General features: G+C 49.2%; 3 protein-coding genes across 4 annotated transcripts in view; 1 reads left to right on the top strand and 2 right to left on the bottom strand.

The window, feature by feature from the left end:
* The window catches only part of USP49 (ubiquitin specific peptidase 49), a 115,257-nt gene extending 107,562 nt beyond the window's left edge, over positions 1-7,695 (top strand). Inside the window, exon 8 of one of the 2 annotated variants that reach the window (XM_023212789.3) lies at positions 881-7,695. In XM_023212789.3, the coding sequence (XP_023068557.1) occupies positions 881-1,071 (191 nt within the window). In that variant the 3' untranslated portion in view covers positions 1,072-7,695. The remainder of the gene's footprint in view (positions 1-880) is intronic. The other variant, XM_023212790.1, reaches the window with a different exon arrangement.
* On the bottom strand, positions 7,696-9,975 carry TOMM6 (translocase of outer mitochondrial membrane 6). Its single transcript, XM_023212792.2, has 3 exons — positions 9,771-9,975; positions 8,249-8,353; positions 7,696-8,020 (listed from the first exon to the last, which is right to left on the bottom strand). The coding sequence occupies exons 1-2, from the start codon at positions 9,896-9,898 to the stop codon at positions 8,257-8,259; spliced, it is 225 nt and encodes a 74-aa protein (XP_023068560.1). The 5' UTR covers positions 9,899-9,975; the 3' UTR covers positions 7,696-8,020; positions 8,249-8,256.
* On the bottom strand, positions 7,699-15,883 carry PRICKLE4 (prickle planar cell polarity protein 4). The gene is made up of 10 exons (XM_031935638.1): positions 15,731-15,883; positions 15,113-15,172; positions 13,975-14,118; positions 13,350-13,457; positions 12,516-12,653; positions 12,053-12,256; positions 11,270-11,474; positions 9,771-10,830; positions 8,249-8,353; positions 7,699-8,020 (listed from the first exon to the last, which is right to left on the bottom strand). Exons 2-8 carry the CDS (start codon positions 15,170-15,172, stop codon positions 10,460-10,462), a joined length of 1,230 nt encoding a protein of 409 aa, XP_031791498.1. The 5' UTR covers positions 15,731-15,883; the 3' UTR covers positions 7,699-8,020; positions 8,249-8,353; positions 9,771-10,459.
* Between the last annotated feature and the right edge of the window lie 1,051 nt (positions 15,884-16,934).

The raw sequence follows: 16,934 nt of genomic DNA on the forward strand, positions 1-16,934 counted from the left end.
AGTGTGGGGATGCAAGGGCCCCGCCAAAGGAGCTTTAGGTCCTCATCCTCCAGAGTGGAGTCTTCCAGCTACTGCACTGAGTGATGGGCTGCAGATGTGTTTTCAGCTGTTCACTGTTCTTGAACTGCACAGCCCTTGGGGCAGCCAGAGCCTGTGAATAAATACTTTTTTGTTCCTTCTAAATTTTCCTTTATCACTCCCCTCTATTTCCATTTCTCATCTCCTCCTTCCCTTCCTCCTCATCCTCCTCCTCATCTCCCCATTGCTTAGCCTGCAGTATTGCAGCTATCTTTCTAGAAGGCTCTAGTGGACAATGAAAAAGCCTGAAGAAAACAAAGATAAAAATTGCAGTCAGTCGGCCAGGCGTGGTGACTCATGCCTGTAATCCCAGCACTTTGGGAGGCCAAGGTGGGCGGATCACGAGGTCAGGAGATCAAGACCATCTTGACTAACATGGTGAAACCCCATCTCTACTAAAAATACAAAAAATTAGCCAGGTGTGGTGGTGGGCACCTGTAGTCCCAGCTACTCAGGAGGCTGAGGCAGGAGAATGGCGTGAACCCGGGAGGTGGAGCTTGCAGTGAGCCGAGATCCCGCCACTGCACTCCAGCCTGGGCAACAGAGCAAGACTCCGTCTCAAAAAAAAAAAAAAATTGCAGTCAGTCGATAAGCAGTACTGTGGGGTTTGGTGGGGTTAAAGCCAGTGGATACACCGAAGTCTGTCGGTTTCATTTACCTGTCCCTTCCCCCACCAATAATTGAGGGTTGGCTCTATTCAGAACTCCTCTGTCCCTTTCTTCATCTCCTGATTTTGCCTGCTGACTAGAAATATGAATTGGGTAGTCATTTTCTCTCTTTTTTTTCTCCTTTGGTTTCCTAGGTTTTTGGGTCCACTGCAATGACTCAAAGCTGAATGTATGCAGTGTCGAGGAAGTGTGCAAAACCCAGGCCTACATCCTTTTTTACACTCAAAGAACAGTGCAGGGCAATGCAAGAATCTCAGAAACCCATCTCCAAGCTCAGGTGCAGTCCAGCAACAATGATGAAGGCAGACCACAGACATTTTCCTGAATGGGAGGCATGTATCAAAGACTGGCTTTTGTGTATTGGTGTCCATACATCTTTCCTCTTATAGGAAATAAGGCTACTGCAGGAACAGATTACTAGGTTTGCCTCACTGGGTCTAGAGTAGAAGGTGCCAGGTGATTTGTGTCCTGTCATAAATTTTATAGTCTCTTTCTTTTGAATGAGTTTGGGAGTTCCCTCCTTTCCTAAAAACAAAAGAAGTAACTTCTATGAAGATCCTTTCATCAGTTGCTTCTGAATATGGAGGGATCTAGGTGGAAGAAAGGGGGAGTAAATTAATCATATCCACACAGGAGAGCAGCCATGTTTTCTCTCCATTACGTGATTCCCTTGCTAAGCAGGACCTCCTTGCAGCATCAAAAGAACCCTCCAGATGTGAGCAGCCCTGGACAGAGCATGTGAGGAGGGGGCCCTGGGCTAGCAGTTTGCTGGATGGGATTGGCTTCAAGATCGGAGATGAAGTCTAAAGGGTTTATTCCCTTGTTTATAACCTTCAAGGGTTCAAAACAAACTTCCTTTTTTGGCGATAGCTGCTGAAGAGTGGAGTGAGATGCATGGAACAAATTTCCCCATGTGAAATGGGATGGTTTTCATATGTCATACCCTCCCTACCTGCTGCTGTCATTTAATCATTCCATACTTCTGAGACTGGCATGAATACCCCTTCATTCTAAAGAAGGGGCAGGTCATATAAAGAAGCAATAGACCAGCACATGTTGCATGCTGAGCCAAAGGACACTCCTGGCTATCCCAGTTCTGTAGCAGATCCCTGGTTCAGGTCTAGGGCAAGCACATGGTTTGGTTTAAATTGATTCTTAGGTTTTCTCAGAACTCAATTGAGGGTGGGCAGAGATAGCTGGTGCTCCAGGGCTTATTGAATGCCTATCACCCGTTCTCACTTCAGTGCAGCATGCAGCTTCTTAGCCTGCAGCTTCTTTCTTGCTCCTGGAGAGGTAGAACATTCATGGTCACAGGGTTTGGGAGCTTTTGGTTTTCTAGGGTATGTTAACTGCTTAGGAATCCACCTCGTACATATCTGAAGAGTTGATTACCGATGGCCTTGACCTGTTTCCTCCCAAATCTGATAATCCCTACTGTTGCTTTACCCCCCATACTCAGTCCATCAGAGAAAAAAACAAGAGTGCCCCGTCTTTTCCCCCAGTGCTAGTAAAATACATCGTCCTTTTTAAATTGGGTCAGTTTCTAAACAGAATGAAATTGCCCAGATAAAAACCCTTGTCCCCATCAGGTGCCACTTCATTCTTAGTTCTTCACTTAGATTTGCTGGTGAATTCTTAGTTCTTCACTTAGATTTGCTGGTGAAAGTGAATGCAAATCCTAACTTTTGTTGCTGTGGTTGCTGCAGTGAGCCTCACTCAACCTGTCACTATGAATGCTCATCTTTTGACTGAGTATATCGTATTAATGTTTGAATTCAGGTAGAAGTACAGTTGTCACTTGAAGGGAGTAGATGTGGAAGGGAGTTCGGGGAGGGGTGGGAAGTGGGGAAAGCGAGGCTAAAGAATGAGGATTATAGCTTTAGCATTGTTGATGAGCCACATTTCCCGCACAGATCTGTAGCATTTGCTGTTGACTTTTTGAAATGAACTCTCCCATAGGCCCTGCCAGGCAGCACTGAGACATGGAGGAAATTCAGACAAAAAATGGCTCACCCTGATAGGGAAGGAATGACTATATTTTAAATTAAACTTGCTTTTTCCAACACTGTGAGATTTCTGTAATATTTAGCTTTTATTTGGAAGCGACAGCGTATGGCATTTTTTATGCTGTTTGGTTTATATTGTCTACTGCAGGCTTCTTTGTATAAGCTTTGCCTGGGCTCATCCTGGACACTGTTTTAAAGTGTCACTGCTGTCCATGCTGCCAGAGGCTCTGATGTGAAGCTATACTCTCAAGATCCAAGTTTTTAAGTCGGCATGATTAGTTTTTGTGGCAACAGAAAAGCCCATTAACTCAAAAAAACCAAGGAGAGTAAAAAGGAAAGGAAACTATGAATCGTGCCTCATCTCTCATTGAATCCTATATTTATTATTCTAGAAAAAGAGAACTTACAAGATAGAGAAGAACTAATAGAGCATCTACTTTACCCCTCAGGCTGTCCAGTGGGGATAATTACTAATAAACATTTAATGGAAAATTCAAAGATCTTCCAATTTAATTTTTAAAAATAGTTTTATACCAAATATTATAAGGATTTATTAAGCAGATTAAGGACTTCATGAAATAAGTGCTTAGCTGAGCACGCATATATCAAAGTAATAAAAGAAACTAACATCAGAGTCTCTACTGAGCTACACATTTGTGAAAGGTGCCCACTGCAGTTACAGACACCTCAGGTACCCAGAGGCAGCAGCACTAGACACTTAAGAAGTTGGTATTTAAGGAGATTTTTTATTAAAGAGTTCCCTGCTGCATAAGCCAATGGCTATCGTGAGGGAATTGTCCCTTTGCCTTTAATTTATTTACATATTGGGTATAGATAAATGTCTCAGTTGCATCTTAAATTGAATCATTCTAAAGAGAAGAAAATAAGAACCAGGTAAAAGCTGACTAGATGCTGCCAAATCAAACCCAAGGTCTCCTAACTGAACCTTAATGGGCCTGCTTCTCTCCCAGGGCAAGTAGTTAAGAGTCTCGTTCCAGGAACCCTTTGTAGTTAGTTGGCTGGCATGTTTACTTGCTGCTGTAGCCAGCCAAGATGAGTGCACCTAGGCCCTCAAAAAGGATTTTTTTTTTACCTCAATCTAGCCTGACCCTCGTATCTGTGGTTGCCTCTGAGATGAACATCCATGCTAGTATAAAAATAGTTAGGAATGCCCTTGGCAGCCAGGAACTGAAGCTGTTATTAAATGGTAGTCAGAGCTCTTGCCAGCTTTGATCCAGCCCCTCAGTCTTGGAGTTATGGGGCAGGGTCGGAGGGCAGTGCTACACTGTAAAGAATTTCCAGGCTGGGCGCGGTGGCTCACGCCTGTAATCCCAGCACTTTGGGAGGCCGAGGCGGGCGGATCACAAGGTCAGGAGATTGAGATTGAGATCATCCTGGCCAACATGGTGAAACTCCATCTCTACTAAAAATACAAAAATTAGCTGGGCGTGGCAGCACGTGCCTGTAGCTCCAGCTACTCGGGAGGCTGAGGCAGGAGAATCACTTGAACCCAGGAGGCAGAGGTTGCAGTGAGCCGAGATCGCGCCACTGCACTCCAGCCTGGTGACAGAGCGAGACTCCGTCTCAAAAAAAAAAATAAAAAAAATTTCAGACGTCTCCTAAAATGTCATGAATAAAATTGGAAACTGTAGAAATGTTAATGTGTCCTATGGACTCAATAGCAGAGTTTATTTTTGTCTTTAATGGCAAGGCTTCTAGAGTCAATGATTGTATGAGTTTGCTACTCTGGCTGTGCTTACAGCTCCATCCAAGTACAAGGGAAGAACCAATGAGGTGGATTGGCTGGCAGTGGGGCATGCCCCAGCATAAGCCCTAGAGAGGTTGACAGTAGTGCAGAATGAAAACTTGGTTGGGGATGGCGGGTGGTGGGAGGAGGGTGGGCAGGCCGGGAGGGAGAAATGGAGTTTGTTTTACTTACTGACAAAGCTTTGTGAACTAATTTTATACAATTCATAAAATTTGGTGCCTTGTACTCAATTATGGTTTGCATGGAATTGAAAAGATTAAGGGAAAGGATTTCTTGTCATTTCGAGTGGCAAATGGGGCTGTGTAGTGTTTAAAGGACATCTGGTATCACAGACTTTTAAAAAGCATTTCATGTCTCTTGTGTGTGAATGCAAATTCTTACCAGCAAGTTCTAAAATTATGTTACAATGTCCAAATTCTTTGTATTTGTGACTGTTCATCAAATGGCTGTTTTTCAAGCAGACTATGTACTCCATTTGTTTTTCACTTCCCTTGTCACATTCCATACATTAACTTGGGCCTTTTAAAATCAGGCTGGGGGGCTACCCCTTTTTAAATGTATACTGTATCCCTATCTGAGGTTACATCTTTTGAGTGGAAGGGATGCTTTCCCAGGTAGTTGAGAGAGCACAAACGTTCAGAAAAGGCCTTTTAGTCTTTATCAAAACAATGACTAATGCTGGGCAACACATAGCAGAAGTCAAACAAAAATGATTCCTCCTGAAGTGGTACCTTCATTGGTTCTGATGTTCTTTTGCAAAAAATGTCCGGAAGCAGTATAGAAAACCTCTGTATGTGAACCGCAGATTGTAAGGCAAGCCAGTGCACTGTGTAATATGCAAAGGGAGTGGTGCAAAAGAGAAGGCACCCGTCCTAGCTCTCCATGCCCTTCCCCCCTCCGGCAAGCACTGACTGAGATGGTGCTGAGTGGCTGTGGAAGGTGCTAAGACCCAGTCTCTTCACTGCAGGGCTGTTTACAGCCAGTTTCTTTTACTCCGACCTTAAGGTTTCCACTGAGCTCCTGAAACTTCACCAAATGGTGTTTAAAAGTTTACCACTCAAATGCACACTTGAAAATTGGGTCCCTCAGCCTCATTACTGAACTAAATAAGTGAAGAGTTTGTATCTTTGGGGTAAAACTTCCATGGCCATTTAATTTTTTAACTAGTTAAGTACGCATCTTCCTGGTGGTTCAGACTTTTTAAGTCAGCACTAAAGTTGAAAAGCGCCTTCTAGATATGACTGTGACTTTAGTTTGTATCTTACGTTTAATAACTGTTCTGTTGGGCCAAGACTATGACTTTAATTACTGTGTACTTATTCAACCCACACTCTGCACTAAATACACCATAGCTACTATAGCATTGTGACACTCATTTTTGTGGACTCATTCCATACTTCTGCTGGCATATTTCGTTTAAAATCTAGCTAGAGATTTTCATAGTACTGTTAACTAGCCAGGGCTGAAAAGTGTGACAGGATATAAAATTGACTTTCCTTGGGGAAAATGTTGTTTTGGCAGTAATGAAGGCCAATTCCTTCATTTACAGAATTAATGATTACTTATCAATTTTTGAAAGTTGTAGATTAAGTAGTTTTATTTACTAAATTCTTAACCACTTTGAAGAATTAAGCCAGTTTAAGTGAAACATTGGCTGGACACGGTGGCTAGCACCTGTAATCCCAACACTTTGGGAGGCCAAGGTGGGAGGATTGCTTGAGGCCAGGAGCTCAAGACCAGCCTGGGAAACACAGACTTGAAATCTTTTCAAAAATGTATAAAAATTTAAAAATAAATAAATAAATGAATCCTTACTCAACCATCATTATGGCTTTAAAACCCAACCAACAGTAAACACTTACTTGAAGCCAAAACAGTAAATTTTGAATAAAATTTGAATTATGCTTTTGGAAGCTGCCATGTCTTAATTCTTGCTGGATTTTGATTTTCAATTTTGGAAGTTTTTATCAAATAAAACTGTTCAGTCATGAGTATATCAGGTAGCAGACTTTAAGGATCTAAGTTTCATTCCTATAAAGAACAGGAGGTGCTGGTATTTCTTGTCTTATCAAGTGGTCTGATGCGGGTCATAAATGGGGGTTAGCATCTATACTATGGCTTAAAAGTTTCCTCCTTGGTCACCATTTGGGAGGTGATGGCCTCAAAGCTAAGCTTTGCTCTCATGTGATCCTTCTTCATCTTAATACCCAGTAAGATATAAACCTCTCAGTCTACCCAGTGTAGACTCAAGGGTCTTGGCTTCATCTATCAGATAAGATCTATACGATTTATACAAAGAATGGTGCTGTTTTTATATACATACTAAAAAAATCTAATTCTCAAGCAATTTTCTTAATATTTATGCCAGCAAGGTCAGGAAAGACTATTTTGTCCTGTTTATCTTTAGTAGTGAACAAACTGCTAGAGACATCTGTCATTCTTAGCAGGCCACTGTGGTCCATATATACTGACCCTCCTTTCCAATTAATGTCCTTTAATCCCACACTAGTTTCATAGGAGACTTGGCACATAAAAGCAGTATTTTTTTTAATGTCTAGTAAACTGACCATAAAAAAATAATTGCCATAGTGGACCCATTTCTATCCACCCCTTTCTATGGCTATACAAGTTTATACATGCCAGTTCCGTACGTACTCCATTTCCAAAGAGCCCCCAAACCCTGGACAGTAGCACTACCATCAATTTTAGGGTCACAAGACATCTCCTTCTGAAGGAAGCAGCTTCCTCAGCAGTGTCACTTTAGTGCCCACTGCCCAGGCTTACTTCACTTTGCCTCCCCCTACACATCACTGCCCTCTTTGTGCCACCAAACCTCACTATTCCAGCAACAATGCCTCCCTGGTGCCTGGAAAACCCATCTGGTGCACTAAAATGCTATGCAACACCAAATGGCTTCTTCCCCTTATATTGCTCAACAATGTAAATTCTTCAAGAATAAACTTCATGCTATGTTGACATCAATGTATGGTTAGGGCTGCTTTTTTTTTTTTTCCTTCCTTTTAAAATGAAGCAAACCACCTCCATTAAAATCCATGTTTGGGGCTTGTTTTTGTCTCTCAAGTGTGAAATATAAATCATGTTTTTATGATTTTTGTAAATTTTTTTACACCTTGTTTTTGTAAGCAAAAGTTTCTTATTAAAAGAATAAAATGACTGCTTTTGTGTGCGGTATTTATTTCAAATGTTTGTTAAAACAGCACTGTTATTTCTCAGGACGAGCAAAGATCACCCCCTGCAGAAGCTCGGGAACTATGTACAGAACTTTATAGAACAGAGGCCATACTTCAGCTTAAGCCTGTCTGCTGACCAGAGAATGGAATTCTGCGTGGACTCAAGGAACAAAAGGAAACTAGGCAGGGAGAGGGAAGAAAAGTGCCCATCTGAATCAAACTTCAGCTGCCATCAGGGCACATCTTGTGGTGGTCACAGATCGTAGGCTGTTTTTTGGAAGATTCGGGTTCAGCACAGGATTCCATTGTCTGCAATCGGATAAGACAACAGGTGGCATTAGAACTGGAAAAGTATGGGAGGGAAACTGGTAAGAGATACTGAAATCCCTTGCAACATCTGAAAACACATTTAACTAGGAATAGTTAAGGGTTTTACATCACATTCTTTTGTACATGTCGTGAATAGTTGACAGAAAACATTGCTTCTCCCAGTCTCTAGGTCTCCTAAGACAGGTAGGGGGGTGGTTCAGTGCTTACCTACTTGGCTACACCCCTGGCTGAGGTGCCATGAGGTCAATGTCACTCAAGTTCCTGGCCAGCCAAACTCCCGCAGCAAAGAGTCCCAAATTTAGTATCAAGTTCCTGGAAAAAAATGTGTTTTACTAACCCTGTGGTCACTGAATCTGTTGTACAGTTAACAAAATGTACTGGGGGGAAAGCTTCCATCACCACCACCTTCCCGAGGCATTAATACATGGTTGTGACATGGCGGGTTGCTCAAAACCCACGTGGGAATTTGGAGTTCATTTTTGTGCCTAATAAATGTAAGATAAGGCTGGGTGAGGTGGCTCACGCTTGTAATCCCAGCACTTTGGGAGGCCGAGGCAGGCGAATCGCGAGGTCAGGAGTTCAAGACCAGCCTGGCCAACATGGTGAAACCCCATCTCTACTAAAAATACGAAAATTAACTGGGTGTGGTGGCCGGCGCCTGTAATCCCAGCTACTGGGGAGGCTGAGGCAGGAGAATCACTGGAATCCGGGAGGCGGAGATTGCAGTGAGCTGAGGTCGTGCCACTACACTCCAGCCTGGGCGACAGAGCGAGACTGTCTCAAAAAGAAATAAATGTGGCCAGACGGGGTGGCTCACGCCTGTAATCCTAGCACTTTGGGAGGCCGAGGCGGGTGGATCAAGAAGTCAGGAGTTTGAGACCAGCCTGCCCAAGATGGTGAAACCCCGTCTCTACTAAAAACACACAAATGAGCTGGGCGTGGTGGCGCGCGCCTGTAATTCCAGCTACTGGGGAGGCTGAGGCAGGAGAATCACTTGAACCTGGGAGGCGGAAGGGACAGTGAGCCGAGATCGCGCCTCTGCACTCCAGCCTGGGTGCCAGAGCGAGACTCCGTCTCAAAAAAAAAAAAAAACAAAAAAAAAAACGTAAGATCCGCAAAGCCCAGCGACAGCACTAGTCCAGAGCCAAAAAGGCCTGTTTACGTGCTGGCACCTCTTCCCTTGATTAGGGTGACATACAGACACAGCCACATGAACGAAAGATCGCTTTTGCCACACGGCAACTCTCCCTCCTGGCCAAGAACCTCAGTAACGCACAGCCAGAGCTACGGAGACGCCACATTGCTGGCAATGTTAAAAAACAAAAACAAGGCCGGGCGCGGTGACTCACGCCTGTAATCCCAGCACTTTGGGAGGCCGAGGGGGGCGGTTCACGAGATCAGGAGATCGAGACCATTCTGGCGAACACGGTAAAACCCCGTCTCTACTAAAAATACAAAAAAATTAGCCGGGCGTGGTAGCGGGCGCCTGTAGTCCCAGCTTCTATGAAGGCTGAGGCAGGAGAATGGCGTTAACCTAGGAGGCGGCGGAACTTGCAGTGAGCGGAGATCGCGCCACTGCACTGCAGCCTGGGCGACGGAGCGAGACTCCGTCTCAAAACAAAACAAAACAAAAAAACAAAAACAAAAAACCCTGAGGCGCCAGCCTCGCGAGAAAGGGGAAATACCGACGCAAGGGCCAGAGAAGGACCAAGTTCCCGGGCTCGGTTACCTCCGGAAGTCATTCCTATCTGTGGCAAAGCGGTAGACGCCCCGAAGCCAATCTCCCACGTTGTCTGGTATTTCGGGAGTTTCATTAGCCGAGCCAGCAGCGTTCTCCGGGACCCCGCTGGAAGCCATAGTAGGCACCTTCGCATGCGCCTCGGTGGAGGAACCGTATCGGCGTCGCGAGTGAATGACGCACCTCCGGTTTGGCACTTCCGGCTACTAGCAGCCGGCAGTGGAGCGCTGTTCGCTTAGTCCGACATCCGGAAGCGGGACGGCCCCCTGCTGCGCGTCCACGAGCTCTAGGAGGGGAGGAGCGCGGCCCGGCTCTAAGGTCCCCTGCTCCCGGTCCCACCTCCGGCTGTCCAGCCGGTAACCGTCACGCGTGCTGTGACCTAATTGGCTGGGGAGGAAGATGGTGGGGACTGGGCTGTCCCAGCCTGTGGAGGTGGGGGTAGGGGCTATCTCAGCAGGGGAAGCGTAGCTTTGGGGAGTGGGTTTTGCCAAGAAAGTCTCCACCAAAAGTCCTAACGCGATGTGCTGAAGGGGACGCACTCCAAACTTGTCACCTCGCCGCCTCTCGCGGGCGTGCGCCTGACTGCGTCTCAGTCTAGGATTGTTAGGGGAGGCTAGCTTTGTTCTCCCGCTTTACAGACCCCTTTCCTCCCACTCACACCCCCTCTCTGAGCTGCGCCACTAGCACATGGTGCAGTGCTTCTTAGAGGCGTTGCTGTCCTCTGCTTGGAGGCTTCCGGGGATTTTCCAGGACAGGGGAAGGCGCTCGCCTAAGAAAAAGCCTTCAGGTTCCGAGTCAGAGGAGGAGGAGCAGGTGGAGAAAGGGGTGTCCTTGGGATCACTAAGAGTCTCCAAGCGGCACTGCTCCTGCCCTTTGGGTGCCTCCGCTTTGTCCCCAGGTCGGTTCTCCTGCTGGGGACTGGATCCAGGCAGCCACGTCTGAGTTTGCAGGCTGGAACCGCCGGCAGCAGCGAGAAGGAGTGTTCGGGAGAGGGTCGCAGAGTTCACCGAGGTTTGGTCCCTTCCTCTAGTTCGGTCGGGTCCAGTCTCCCCTGTTCCGGGCCGGGTCGGAAACGCTGGTCTCAGAGATGCGGAGCTGGACCTCCACCGCAGCTAGCTGGGGTGAGGCCCAGCCTCTCGCCCCGCCCAGCCCAGCCCCTTGGCTGTGCGCGGCGCCGCCGCCGCCGCCGCCGAGAGTCCTCGCCAGGGTCCCCCGCCTCCACCAGAGGGCGGCCGCGTCCCGCGCCTGGGAGGGAGTCCGGCGCCGCAACCCCGACCGCGGCGCGGGGTGGGTTCGGGAGGCCCTTGGAACGCTCCGGCCAGGGACGCGCGGTGAGAGCTGCGGGCCCCGAGGCTCGGATCTGGGGTTGCGGTGGGGGTGCTCCTGGAGGGACGGGACGGCGTGGGACCGGGGCGAGGGTCCCAGCCCGGGAGAACCCCCACAGCCCAGCCCAAGCCCCCTCCCGCTTTGCTCTGCATCCTCTCCCTTACCAAGGAATGCATGCCCTTCCTGTGCCCCGGCCCAGCTCGAGCCTGCATCCGAGTAGCGGTTCTCGAAGCAGCTGGGGCAGCAGGGGCTTCCCCCAGGCAGGGCATAACGTCCCCCGCCCAGAGGCCCGGCGCAGTCCTGGCAACAGAAGTGGTTCTCATGCCAGCGCTGTCCCTCCGCCTCAGTGCAGCGCTGGGAGAAGATCAGCTGGGAGAGGGAGAGGGGAACGTTTCATTCATTTATTCACTCATTCATTCATCCAGTAACCACGCCTTTTACCCAGTTAACGCTAAAGCACGTCTGCATACATTCCCATTTGATTCACTCAGCCACTCTTGGACGCAGGGAGGACTGATTGGCTTAGCCAGGATCTCAGCTAGCAAGTGGCACAATCCGAAGTGCGACCTGGGGGTCTGGACTCCCAAACCAGGGCTCCAGGCTTCCTTTTATGCTGACATCAAGGGAATTTCTAGCATGATGAGGCACAGCACTGGGCACTTGGCATCTACTGAGATGAGCATGTGTCCAAGAGTCCCTGCTCTAGAGAAATTCTGTCAGTCCAAGAACATTTGAGGGCCTCTGCAGTGGGGGAGGCCAGAGGTAGAAGGGCACCGGGTCCCACATGCCCAGAGCTCAAGTCAGAACACAGTGAACGTGCCCAGGCTGGTTCCTACTTCTCCCCACTCCCTGATACTGTGAGAAACTGTGGCCCAGGAGAGTGTTCCTTTGTATCCTGCCACTCTGGACCCTGGGCAGACCCCCAGTTCCTCCCCTCCAGGCTGTACCTGGTCACAAGCCGGGCAGCGCGGGCGCAGCAACTCTGCATGATGGCGGCCGCAGTAAAGTTGTCCATCATGGTAGAAGTAGATGAGGTTTATCAGGGCCTGGCCACAGGCCTGGCAGGCAAAGCAAGACTGGTGCCAGCAACGCTGTTCCCCTGCCCGGGCTGCAAACACTCCGTACTCTCCTGGCTTCAGCAGCTCCCTACACTGTCAGAGGGGAGGTGCTGAGGTGGTCCGAGTAGGCACTACCGTCCTAACTTCCCTCCTTGCTCTTGCAATCTGATCCCAACCTGTTCTCACCATACCCTAGCAAGCCCACATCCACTGCAACCTATACCAAGAGCTCCCAAACTTGGTTTCTGTTTTTCCTGTTTCCCAACCAGAGTTCCAGAAGCTAGCCCCTTCTGCAGAAATGAGAGGGCAAAGAATAGAGGAAGGGGAACTTGAGGGGAGGGGTGCTACAGACCTTCTCACAGGTGTGTCCTTCAAGCTTGGGAAGTACCAGGCGGGCTACCCCCTGTCCCAGGGCCTCCTGCTTCCGCCTGGCACAGAAGAGCCGCAGCTCGGCCCGCTCCTCCTCCCCAAGGGCCAGGCAGTAGTGCTCCTGCAGAAACAGTCCTCTACAGTTACTGGGAGAGCTCCAGCAGGAAAGATTGAGCATTGCTTGGAGGAAGGCTTGGCTGCTGGGTCAGAGAAAGGTTGTAGAACCTCAGGGAGATGCCAGAGATAATGGCATAGAAGGGGAAATCGAAGAAGAAGGAAAGGAGCTCAGGAAAGGCCACCTGAGTCTCCCCTTACTCCCCTAGGAATGGTCATCAATCAGGTCTGACAGGCCCACAGCACTTAGCCCTGTCACCATTAGGTCCTTGCTCCCAATGAGCTAAGAGCTCAGTATCACTTCCCATTCTTGCATTTCCTCAAATTATTTCATATACTCCTGTCTTGCTTCCCCAATTGAATTGTAAGCCTTTAGGCTGGGCACATGTAGACCCTCAATAAATATGTAACAACCACACTCTCTACATTTGTACATTCCATTATCCGTTTCAAAAGTCGTTCATGTCCATTTTCTCATTTGCTCTTGAACTAAGCGTTGTGGTGGGCAGAGCAGATGTTATTGCACCCGCTATTGTTACTGCCAACGTGAAAACTCAGGCAGGGGGAGAATGACACCCCAACCAGTGGCATAGCAGGGCCTTAAATCCACATCCCCTAACTTCTGGACTGAGGTTCTTCCCACAGTAAGAAAAGAGAAGGGACGGGAGAGGCAAGGGAGGGAAGATGGGGAGAGGAGACCCACATCAGTGTCCTGCGGAGGGAGTTGCTGCAGGAGGGTCCGAAGCCCAGTCCAGTCGGGGGCTTGGTTGGTGTCCAGGCAAAGGGAACCCAAGCTCAGAACTGAAGGATCCTGGGGAGACATGGAAGAAGGGGAGGAGTGAAACTAGGTTTTTCTTTCTCCTTTCCCCCTAGTCATTGCCACCTCTTCTCCCATCTAGAGCAGCTTCTAAGCATGCCCTCCATTTGGGAGGGTCCTCCTTCCAGATCTTCACTGAGTGCAAGGACAGCTGACTGATGCCTGTATCTGTGGTCTTCCTTGAGGGAGGCTGGGGAGGCCCCACACCCCAAAACAGCTTCCCTTCTTATGCTTTCCCTTCTTAACCCCCTTCACGCCTTGGGGCCAAAGCCCCTAGAGTTTGCTTTGACAACACAGATTCCCTAGGAGAGGTAATGGATATTCATGTGAATGAGTTTAAAGTCGAAACCCCATGTTCTAAGCAGGTGCAGAGACAGGAATTCCTGAAAAGAGAGAAAGGCAATAAGAGATGAGGCACGAAGTCAAACTACCTCCGGGTTACTGGAAAAAGGTGGCCACCCCACAGGATAGAGGATATGTTGGTCTCAGAGGAAGGGCACAACTCCACTACCTGAGCAGAGGTGTCCTCAGGGTCCTCCCCTGGCAGGTGGCCTGAGTCACTGTCTGAGTTGGCTGGTGGACCTGGATCCTGGGGCTTGGGGCTGTCCTCTTGGTGGGGCCAGCCAGAGTTTTGCACTGACATTAGTGGCAAAGGCTACCCCAAAACAATAAGAAGACCTCCATGTATTAGGCCGTTACAATGTGCTAGGAAGTGTTAAGTGCTTTATAGGTATTATTTCCCTCAGTCCTCCCAACACCCAAATGACTTAGGTAGTATTATCCCCATCTTACAGATGGCCCAACTGAGGATCAGACCATGAGTAACATGCCTAAAGTCAAACAGCCAGTAAGTGGCAGAACCAGGTCTTGAGGTCATGTCTTTTGGTCCAGAATTTCTGAAGTTCAAAATTCTGGGGTCTCCCAAGATTGGGATGGAGGTAAGCGAAGGCCCATGGTAGAAGGAGAGGGCACTTTGCCTTTCTGGTGGGCCTTTGGGCAGGCTGGCCCCTCTCTCCTTACCTCATCAGCCTTAACTTCCACCATTTCTCACCATGCACCCACAGCCCCAGTAAGCGTGCTTCTTCACAACTTCCTACATGGGTCCAGTTTTTCCAGCTACATAGGCTTGGGCCTCGTTAAAGGATCTCCTTACCAGGAAACCCTTCTCAGCCTCTGTGACCATACCAGCTCTCCCTTCCCTGAGCAACTGAAGCAAGCAGTGCCCCAAGATTCAGTGCCCCAAGATTTAACACCTAATGTTTTTCTCTTTGCTCCCTGCATCTCTCTCGGCTCCTCATCTTAACTTTCTCGAGGACAGGAACACCTTGCACTTTTATATATAGCAGCAACTGCATTGGATAATCTAAGTTCATCTCTTCAGTTTTCCTCTCGGCAACTCCTGATATGACCACAATATCTTGGGGGTAAGAAGTGACTATTGGCTGGGCACAGTGGTTCAGGCCAGTAATCCCAGCACTTTGGGAGGCTGAGGCGGGCGGATCACCTGAGATCAGGAGATCGAGACCATCCTGGCCAACATGCGGAAACCCCGTCGCTACTAAAAATACAAAAAAAAGTCAGGCATGGTGATGTGTGCCGGTAATCCCGGTTACTAGAGAGGCTGAGGCAGGGGAATCGCTCCAACCTACCTGGGAGGCAGAGGTTGCAGTGCAGTGCACTCCAGCCTGGGCGGCAGAGTGAGACTCCATCTCAAAAAAAAAAAAAAGTGACTATTAATGTAGAGAATAGATGAGCCCTGCCCTCAAGGAGCTCATAGTGGGTAAGACAAAGATGAAACCAGGTAGAATGGGATCAGAGCTCTGAGCAGATACAAACCCTGGAGAAAAAAAATAACCAGAGCAAACTTTTTAATAATATTTACTCTGTGCCAAGGACTCTTCTAGAATATTATATAATATAGTCTATCCTCACAATAATCTTATGAGGTAATTTCTTTTATTCCACTTGACAGTTGAAACGAGTTAATTAACTTGCCCAAGATTATACCAGAGGCTAAGGGAAGCCTTGGGGGACCTGGCTTCTGAGAGCTGGGATAGATTCTCAAAGTAGCTGGGCACAGGAGGGTCATCATCAAATCTCTGGCCTCTGTAAGACTGGGCCAGGGATTTGTATTGGGGTTGAGGTGAGGGTTTGGACCGTAACAGTTAATATTGCTTTCCAGCACTGAACCCTCCTCAGCACTGCCCCTCCACTCCCACTTCAAATGTCCTGTGCCACCCTTCCCTCCTTCCTGGCTTCACACCCACCTGCTTCCTTCCTCTTCTGTCCCTCAGGTCAGGTTTCCTGTGGAAGGTGGCCAGGATGAGCTGTTCACACCAGGAGTAGCCACTAACAGCACTGCCCCTGCTCCAGGCAGCAAGAAAGGAGGGAGCATCTGGGGCCCCAGGAGGGGACTTGCACCCTCTTCCATTTTAGCTCTAGTTTGCAGTTTGCATGGAATTGTCCAACACAGAAACAACGCTCAGAAATCAGGCCTCTACTCCTCACCCTTCCATCTCCCCAAAGGCAGCCAAACTCCACCTCCACCTAGCACTGGGACACCTTTACTAACAGGCCAGCTGGATTCCCTCCATAATTCCCTTCCCCCTCCTACCTCAGATAAGGGACAGAGCTGAATCCCTTGTCTTGCCTCCGTCAAGGTGCAAGAGGGCTCAGGAGCTGGACATCCCCAACCCCCGCTGCCCTGAAGGGCAGAGCCTGAGAAGACTTAGGGCTTAGGGAGGTGGAGGGATGGGAAGATTTCTGGGGACAGTGGGAGGGAGAAGGAAGGGGAGTGCCCGGTCCCGCCGAGTGCCCTCTCGGTAGATCCCCAAAGCTCTTCTAGAACTTCGCGGGCCCGCCTCCGAGGCTGGGACGGGGTGTTTCCCGAGTCCGCTGGGCTTCCGGGTCTGGCGGCTGGGATTTTAGGGGAGTGGACCAAGACTTGGCTGGGGTCTCACCATCGCTGTGCGTCGCTGTCCGGGCAGTTCTGGACCTACTCTGCCGTCAGGCCCCTCACCCAGACCCCACCCCAAGGCGTCAGCGCCCGCCCCCGTCCGCCCCCGCCCTCACTAATAGCATGGCCCTTCCTCTCCCACGCCCCAGGGGTCCCCGTCCGCCCCTCCCCTGCTGGTGGAGAGGGGCGGCTCAGAGAGGGGCCTAGAGCTGCAGATTGGGGGCGGGGGGGAAAGCAAAACAAAACCACATTTGTGGGATCTCAGGGTGGAAATGTGCGGGCTCCACGGCCTCTGCCATGCAGGTGCAGGGACTCAGACTGGGACTGCGCAGTAGACGCCGGGAGCCGCGTTTACGCTGGGTTCTCAACCACTCGCTGAATGGAAACGCCTCGCCGGGCCCGCAGCCCTGTCCCTCCGCAGTTGCCAGGTCTCCCGAAACTCTCCCTCTGGTCTCCCAGCCCCGCCCCTCCGCGTGTTTCCCTTCAGTTCTCTCCCCCTTGTCTCCAGTGGTCCC

Source organism: Piliocolobus tephrosceles, chromosome 5 (genome assembly GCF_002776525.5).
Source record: "Piliocolobus tephrosceles isolate RC106 chromosome 5, ASM277652v3, whole genome shotgun sequence".
Taxonomy (NCBI): domain Eukaryota; kingdom Metazoa; phylum Chordata; class Mammalia; order Primates; family Cercopithecidae; genus Piliocolobus; species Piliocolobus tephrosceles.